The following is an 8,611-nucleotide window of genomic DNA, read 5'->3' as shown; positions in this document are numbered from 1 at the left end:
ACACTTACTTGTGTCTTGATTGCATTTTGTTGCCCACATATTAGAACAAACAGAGTGTAAATTGATTGTTTGAGGCTGTAAACAAATTCAAATGAAAAAGTAGTCAACTACTAAATTGAATAATTGTTTATGTTCTACCACTTTTATTTTGGTACTTTTCCCATCGGAGGCGGTTTGTAAAATTTGCATTTTAAGTTTTACAAATTTCAATGAAATTTTGAGAGCCCAAATGATTTCAAATAAAAAAGTTGTCAACTACAATGTTTTATAACTTTTAATTTGGTGGTTTTTTAAACAAGCTCATTTGAAAAACTAAAAAGATCGATTCTACATGATTTTTAGGTCGATTTTTTAAGGAATCGCCTGTACAAATATTTCTACTGACAGTTTTTAAGAAACCACCTGTGGAAATCATAGATTTGTACTAGCGGTTTTTCTCAAGTAACTGCTAGTAGAAATATGGTGGTTTTCTTAAGAAAACTGTTTGTAGGAATGCACGATTTATATAAATGGATTTGTTAAGAAAACCGCTAGTGGAATGTTCTTTCAACTAACGGTTATTGAGTCGTGACAGCCAATTTAATTTCCTTGATAACTAAAAGCGGCTGTAAAAATTAGACCATGATGTAGGCACGGAGCTGTTTTGTACTGAATGCGCCCACTGTTTTGTTGGAAAAGTGCATGTACTTATTATTCATTCTGTTTATTTCTAGCTGGCATTCAGTTCTTACAGCCACAGATTATGCAAAACGCCTATTTCTGCCAGCAAATTTACAGGAAAAGTCATGGACTTTTCCGGGTTATTTTCCTATAAGTACAGCCATTCCTTTCACTTACAGGCCCCAACATTAGCACAAAGAACACAATAGACCACTGATTTCACAATGAAAAGGGAGACAATGCCTTCATGGCTAGAACTGTTGCTTGCAACACAATTCTTTACGACTTGTGCTAACCATCTTCTTGCTAGTCGCAATGAATGTAACCTATTTTGCACCCAGTGTGAGACCAAACCAGCTGCTTTCTGTAACTATTGTCGTTCAAGTGATCATTCCACCCACCGTGTAATCCAGGTAAGAAATCATCTTTCTCTTGTTTCTTATTATGGCACCTCGCAATTCAAACATTTTATACCATACAAGTCATAGAATTCAGAAGTTTATAGTTTTGATGTTCTTTGTCTTGTTGCTTATTATGTCGCCTCGCAAATAAGACAAGTGTGTAAAAACATCACATAATGTGTGTTATAAAATTGCACATACAAAAATATATTTCATTCATAGTCCACGGGTTATTTAAGCAAGCACACATATGAAAGCATGGTTGTATTGAAGTTTCCAATAATTGGATGTTTCAGATAAGGCGTTCATCGTACCATGACGTTGTGAGGGTGTCCGAGATTGAGGATATCCTTGATGTCAGCGATGTGCAAACTTATGTAATCAATAGTGCAAGGATTGTATTCCTGAATGAGCGGCCACAACTGCGTGCTTCTAGTGTCCCCATTTGTAAGGCACCCACATCATCAACACATAGCTGTGAGACATGTAGCCGTGTGCTACTTGATGCATTTCGCTTCTGCTCTCTTGGATGCAATGTAAGTTATCACAGACAATCTAAGCATCTTATTTTTTTAATGTACAGAAATAAGAAATATATCTAAAAAACTTCTAACCTTTATTACAGCTTAGAGGCTTAAATATGGAAGCTGGTATGCAAGCTATGGTTGGCAACAACCCTCGGTCCAATGGTATGGATCATGTGGCTAGGATTGACAATGTTGGTTCAAGTACTACAAATGACCAAAACAGCTGCAATGACAAGAACTACGAAGAACCACCACCAAAAAGGGTTGCTCGTCACAGACGCAAGGGAATTCCCCAACGTGCGCCATTCTTCTAATCTGAACATCATGACAATGTCCAGTAAATGTTGTGGGAAATAAGAAGAGATAATATTTGTCATGGGTGAAATGAATGAATGAAATAAATAAAAGAATGAATGAATGGCCCCAGTTCTATGTAGGATTGATTTCTTCACATTGCGAGCCTTTCAAAAAAAATTACTAGAGCATCTAGCGATTGTTCTCTCAAAGCATGTAATTGTTATACCGGAAGCACACAGTTTTAATCATAGCCTTTATGACTTAAGTAGTTCTAACCGTAGGTTTACTTTGAATCATAAACACTACAAGACACAAGATCATTTTCGGCGGCCAGAAGCCACCGAAAATAAGACATACACCGCCGAAAACATATTATTTTCGGCGGCATATGGCCTATTTTCGGCGGCTTCTAGCCGCTAAAAAATTTAGTTAAAAATAAAGACTAATTTTCGGCGGTCGCCCCCTAGCCGCTGAAAATATCTTATTTTTGGTGGTTTTCGCTCGGGGCCTCCAAAAATAACTTATGTTCGGCAATCAAGCGACGCTGAAAATTAGTGTCGCCGAAAATTCACAGCTCTTTTGAACCTCGCATCATAACCATCGGGAAATTAAATTTTTTCATCCATTTAATCACCTCGATCTTGTCTTTAGAGGCAAGAAAGAACAAGGCACGTGGTGGCTTGTCGTTGATATTGAGGACTTGGGTTGGTCGGTCACAAAATGCATGCAGTTGTGTATGAGGACTTCAGCAACATTACTTTCATGGTGCATGACATCAATGTTGTGCACAAGAATTAATGACGGCATATAAGGGAGCTCCCACAGACCACATATATGTGTCCAGTTATGGTCTACTCTGAATCCTTGATACTTGTCCCCTTTTTCATTTAGTACAAGATTGTTCAGCTGAGCATAAATTTCTGCTGCATTCAAACATTTTGGCGGTCCTTTCATGACCACGGTGTTCGTTATAAAGTTTTTCTTATCGCTTCTAAAGTGGTGTTTCTTAGGCAACTAGTGTTGATGACAATCGAAGTAAGTGTCTTTCCACAATGAGCAAGATGGAAGCAATCCGTATCTGAACCACAATATGGACATGTCAATCTACTATGTACCCACCAGCAAAAATAGCATACACCATGAAGTCATGCACCGACCACAAATACGCGACTCGAAGTTTGAATATCTGTTTTTTAAAAACATCGTATGCTTCGAATCCTTTCCAAAGCTCCATCAACTCTTCAATCAAGAGGTTTAACATGACATTGAGTTTCTTTCTAGGATGGTCCGAGCGAGGTATGATTAAGCAAAGAAATCAAGTTTTTAAATTTTTCTTCTAATCCTTCGATAACGAACTCATTTTTTCTATCTTCGTCACTATGCTGCATTTTCAAGGCCTTGCTCAGCAACAGACTCTGAAAGACGGATTAAAGTTAGAACCACATTATTGAAGTACTTAAATTGACACAATGAAAGAGAAAAACATATATATAGTTAGGGAACCTTACTTTAAAATTCGAGTGAAATAAAATGTCGATAATGTGTTGACGTCTGTAACATCTGATGTCCTTCTCTAGCTTCTGGAATCTGATGCTCTTCGATAATGTGCTTACAATTTTAGCTCCAGCGCGGTCGCGGATGCATTCCAAAATCTCTTCATCGACGCCACCAAAGAGCATGGATCCGGGCTGATAGCCTCAAGATATGGCTATCACTTCCAATTCTAATATATCCTCTTTGGAAAGTTGTTGGCCACCCAGGTGCCGAAGGTCGAAATTCTTATCTTCTGAAGAGGTCTCTTCAATTCCCTTTCCCTTATCAGTAGCCGCTTCGGCTGCGTCTTTCTCAGGAACCACATCAGATATGTGTCTATAAATTTCTTACATTGTGGTAGCGAGATTATCAGTTTTAGGTATAGCTTCATTAACTTCGGCCCCGACAGTATCTTTAGCATCAACAAGCACAATAGACTTTTCTGCCGAGGCTGGGGCCAGGGTTTGTTCAATAGATTGCATCACGTTCATCATTTGCCGTTTCTTCTGCCCCCCGGCTTTCCCCTAGTAACCAAAGCGGTTTCCTTTGACTGCAAGAGGCTAGTTAGATCTAGCGTTAGAGGACTTAGCATTGTGAACGAGATAGGTTAAGTCATTACCTTCAAAATTTCTGAAACATCAACAGAAGAAGGCGAAGAAGGGCCTATAGTCTTGTTTGGCATATCTTGTACCTTCGTCTCTATAGAAGATATCCTGACGAGCTTTCGTTTCTTGGGAGCTGAGTCCTTCGGCTCCAATAGAGTTTTTTGCTTCTTCATAGCCTTCTGGTCCTCCTTGACTTATCGGATGGCCTGTCTATTCAGAATGCTAACAACTCTTTTTCTTTTTTCTCCTCCGGCCCCTTCGTCAAGTCTCTCGTAATCTAGGTACTCAAAATTCAGAGCATCCATCACACGATTTAACCTTCATTTTTCTCAAGTGCCGAAGGCAGCTGTCATCAACTAATCTTCATTCTATGTAATTCCCAAGAATTTCTATTAGCTCCAACCATTCATTGCATGGTTTGCTGAATCTTTTATGGAACTTAACCAGTAAGGAAGTCGAACAAGTTCATACTTCTTTCCTTCCTCCTTTTTCTTCGGCATTCCCCAACCACCAGAGGTCGGAAATGTCGTGTTTGCCAAGTATTCTTGCACCAAGTCTCTAGTGCTGATGTGCTCAACCACGACCCTAAACTCCACTTTGGCCAGTTGGCAAGGAGACCCCATCTGCATGTTGCACAAGGGTCGCGTCATACTGAAGTTCATTATCAAGGGACTCATTACCATGCTCATGAGCTTTTCCCTTTTCTTCTCATCGGCCTTCACATAAAACCACTCGTTTGTCCACCCGGTCGGCCATTTAGTGCGGTAGCCAATCACGGGGGCCTTGGTATCCTTTCGGTATGAAAAGTTATAGCACCGAAGTTCTTGTGCAGACCATCGGTCTTGCCTTCTTCTGATAATGAAGCTCGTGCACTCGACAGAACCCGTCGGCATTGGCGCTCTTTCCTTGACTTTGAAGAGCCCAAATATACACGCTGAGCCTAACAATGGCATTGGGGTCAACTGGTGTACGAAGATTTCAACTTCTTCAAAACCTCACCAATCATCTCATAAAGGGGGAACCGAAGTCCAACCCTAAAGAAACTCTTGAAGACTACAACTTCATTCTCATTCGGCTCTGGAATCGAGTCCTCTCTAGTGAAACAAACAAGTCCATCATCATTCTCTCAAAAGTTTCCTAGTTTCTTCATTAAAACTAAATCCTCTGCCTTAAATGTGGATCTCCCGAATTCAATGTGGCTGGGCTTATTCGGACATAGAATGTTGTCATCATCTTCATCTTCGTTTTCACTAACAACTTCAGCCATGGCCTGTTCAGCTTTGGCATTAGCAATACCTTCGGTAATAGTTTCTTTCTGCACAACCAACCCAGAATGCCTCATCACTTCTGAGATGGGAGCTGTCTCAGTGGTTCCAGCCTTATCCCCCTCGCGTGTCACCCTAGCAGTCGACCTTAGTCGGGCCATTTTAGTGTTCAGTCTCTGACAGGCGAAGTTACAATCAAATTATGACACGCTTGTTCGAAACGTAATGTAGAAAGCTTCGGCTTCAGTGAAAATTTTAAGTAGCACAACGATGCAATAGCAATGAATGTTGTGGTAACTTCTCACCAACTTGTCTATTTATATTGCCCTGTAGGTGGACCGATAAGTGCTGTGAATTTTATATTTGTTTTTTAATAACAAGCTCAGGGAAGGTGTTTTTCAGACCTTCGACATTCCAAAGCCTTGATACTTTTCGCCGATCGAGCTCGTTATGAAAAAACAATCTACAACCATGAAGGGGCTACTGTTGGGGGTCTTCTTCTCCGCCGAGGGTCCTCAAGACAAAGTCTTCATTGGCAAAGTGATTTTGAGGACTCTCTCTCTACCAAAGATCCTCAAGACGAAGATACTGTCTGGAAGCAACAATGGTGAATACCAAAGCTACCACCGAAGGACGACAGCTTCGGCTTAAAACAATGCTGAAGATCAAACATGGAGCCAAGCCGAAGAGAAAAAGACTAGCTAGTCCCTAGTAACTTATGTTACGATTATGGATAAGTGTTAAGGTCATAAATGTACTTTTACCCGGGTTGCATCCTGTGCCTATAAATAGGTGAATAGTACCCACATATTGTTCACGCTGAATTGTAATCGCCCTCGCATCAACACCTTCGAACAAGCCAAAGGTATCAGTCTATATAAATTTTGTTAATGTTCATGTACGTATTATGAAATACATATGCTCGTAAGTCAATGGATTACATTCATTGTCTTTATGTATTCTTATTTTTATGAATCATTAAGGCATGTCCTTCATGACCTTCATCTGAAGATTATTAAATCCGAGAGTGTAACACCCCTGGTGTTACCAGAACTAAAATTTGAGCATGGCATCATATGCATTGACATGTCATTATGTTTGTTACACCTAGAATGCATTCACTAGGCTAAAACTTCAAAACAAGTGTGATGCGATGACTTGAAGTGCTTCTTAACCCTATAGTAGGGTACTTAACCATGGGATTGGGGTATATGGGTGTGTGTAAGGCCAAATTGAGTATTATCTCAAGAGTTATTGGAAATGTTCACAAGAGACTAAATTTGATGGATATGAGTGGCACACAAACCCTAGAGCACTGCAAAACCCTAAAGAGAACCCTAGAAACCCTAATTTGTGCCCTATAAAGTGATTTTGAGTTCTAGGCACTTTTGGACCAAAATGCATATATCAAAGTGGTAAAGTACCAAAACTAAACAACTTTTACATTGGAGGATTTTCAAGTAATGTGGAACATATTGGACTAATTTGTGAAAAAGCCACAAGGACACCCATATGGCTAGCTCTGAAATCAGTGTGTTTGATCTGACCTTGGAATCTTGTGTTTCATAAATCATGAAGATTTTGCCCTAGGTCACTACAACAAGTTTGTAGAGGTAATATAGGGGTACAAGTTTGATTAAGTGACTGAGCATTGGTGTTGTATGAAAATGGGAGATAAATGGACCTAAAGTTAGGCTGTCAGTCACCCTGAAGCTGAAATTTCGACTGACAGTGAACTAGGACGAACTTTGAGAGCAATTTTGAGCAAGATCCAGTTGATGTTTGATCGAGGTTGCTATAACAAAATCAAAGCTGGTTTATAGAAGAACAACTTTGATACATGCAGGTTAGTGGGTTGTCACACAAAAATTAGAGAATGAGGCCCTGCAAGTTGCTCGGTCAGACATACTAAATCTAATTGCGATGGTACAGTGACTAAACAAATCTCAGGTACGGGGCACCTCCTCACCGGCGTTGATCGGTGTTGTGATTCGCGCCGCGTTCCGGATGGGTGCTCGACACACATATCTTCACCGTGATATTAACGGACAGGGTAAGATCGCCGTCATGGCGCGTGAACGCCTAGGCCGCCACATGGCCACTAGCCCTTACAACCGTACCTCACCACCGGTGCCGCTTTCCTCCATTGGTCCACGACATTGTTGAAGTAACTGTATCATGATCGTGGCACGACGTGTCTGGTTCCTAGAAAAGAACCATGCTCGAGGTCACCGGTGAAAGCCAGTGAGGTCCGGTGGAGCTTATCGCCTGTACCTTCACCATGTGTCATCGGACCTATAAATTCGCCGTGTCCTTACCCCCGTTATCCAAATTGACCGTGCACTGATCTTCGCCTCTCAGTTGTGGAGCTAACGACTCACTAACAACCCCTTTTTGTCCACCATTGACCAAGATCATCGGAATTCCCTAGGTGCGGTCAGCGGTCATCATTGCCGCCGTGAAGAAACCGATCGTGGCCAGCCTTCCTCGGGTGAGTCTGTGCCCGTCCAATCCTTGTTTCGACATGCCTTTAAACTTTGATTTCTTATCATGCCGGCCAATTGCATACTACTATCATATAACTTCTAGAACATCACCTCGTCGCCGGGAACGCCGCCGAGGACACCTTGCATGCCGACCCACTTTCCCACGCCCACTCCGTCCAAATTTGCGTGCGTACCACACCTCTTGTGAGTCCTTAATGGTTGTCGTGCCCATCGATTGAGTTCTACCATGTCGCAGCTTCGAGACCAAGCCCGGCGAACCTCGAAGTCCGCCACGAATCGAGAAACGTAGACTGTAGGCCATGATAATACAATTAGTTGCGGGATAGTGGTCGGTTAGGCCCGGGGGAGAGGCCGGGGTGCTCGTCGCCTCGGGAAAGGGCTGCCGATGGTGAGCTCCGGTCGTGGTAGCCTAGTGTTCGACGCGGCGCTCGTCGAGGACTCGCGGTCATAAATAGAACAAAGAAGAAGGGCCGAAGTGCACATGTCAGAGACACAAGTGAATAGGGAATAAGGATTCTTTACTAGTTTTTCAAATATCCAAGGACTTCTGCGCAAAATAGCCAGCACGGGCGCGCTTTACCTGGTTGTGGGCCAGATCGGGCTAGATAGAGCCTGGTACTATTCATAGTTTTCCATTTTCCTTTTTCTGCGAGACTTGGAAAATTGTAGGAAACTCTAGAAAAATGGTAAAATTATAGGACCAATTTTGCTAGACTCCTAAATTCATCTAGTATTTAATAAAAATAGTTCCAAGATTTTTAGTCCAAACCTGGATTTATTTAGCATTTAAAGATGCATAAACCCAGCCTTTCAGAA

The 8,611-nt window shown here is 41.6% G+C and overlaps 1 protein-coding gene across 1 annotated transcript; it reads left to right on the top strand.

Moving 5' to 3' along the window:
- The first annotated feature begins 839 nt into the window (after positions 1-839).
- LOC100279056 (uncharacterized) lies at positions 840-2,029 on the top strand. The gene is made up of 3 exons (NM_001152112.2): positions 840-1,073; positions 1,358-1,597; positions 1,687-2,029. The coding sequence occupies exons 1-3, from the start codon at positions 885-887 to the stop codon at positions 1,900-1,902; spliced, it is 645 nt and encodes a 214-aa protein (NP_001145584.2). The 5' UTR covers positions 840-884; the 3' UTR covers positions 1,903-2,029.
- The last annotated feature ends 6,582 nt before the right edge of the window (positions 2,030-8,611 follow it).

Source organism: Zea mays, chromosome 8 (assembly GCF_902167145.1).
Source record: "Zea mays cultivar B73 chromosome 8, Zm-B73-REFERENCE-NAM-5.0, whole genome shotgun sequence".
Taxonomy (NCBI): Eukaryota; Viridiplantae; Streptophyta; class Magnoliopsida; order Poales; family Poaceae; genus Zea; species Zea mays.
Note: the sequence above shows the minus strand (reverse complement) of the source record. Positions and strands in the feature narration are given on the sequence as shown.

What these genes read in the sequence shown, in the direction of transcription:
- LOC100279056 (NM_001152112.2), top strand. Translation starts at nt 885, where the DNA reads ATGAAAAGGGAGACAATGCCTTCATGGCTAGAACTGTTGCTTGCAACA. An exon ending in CCACCCACCGTGTAATCCAG is followed by an intron (nt 1,074 to 1,357) that starts GTAAGAAATCAT and finishes TGGATGTTTCAG; the next exon opens with ATAAGGCGTTCATCGTACCA. An exon ending in TCTGCTCTCTTGGATGCAAT is followed by an intron (nt 1,598 to 1,686) that starts GTAAGTTATCAC and finishes CCTTTATTACAG; the next exon opens with CTTAGAGGCTTAAATATGGA.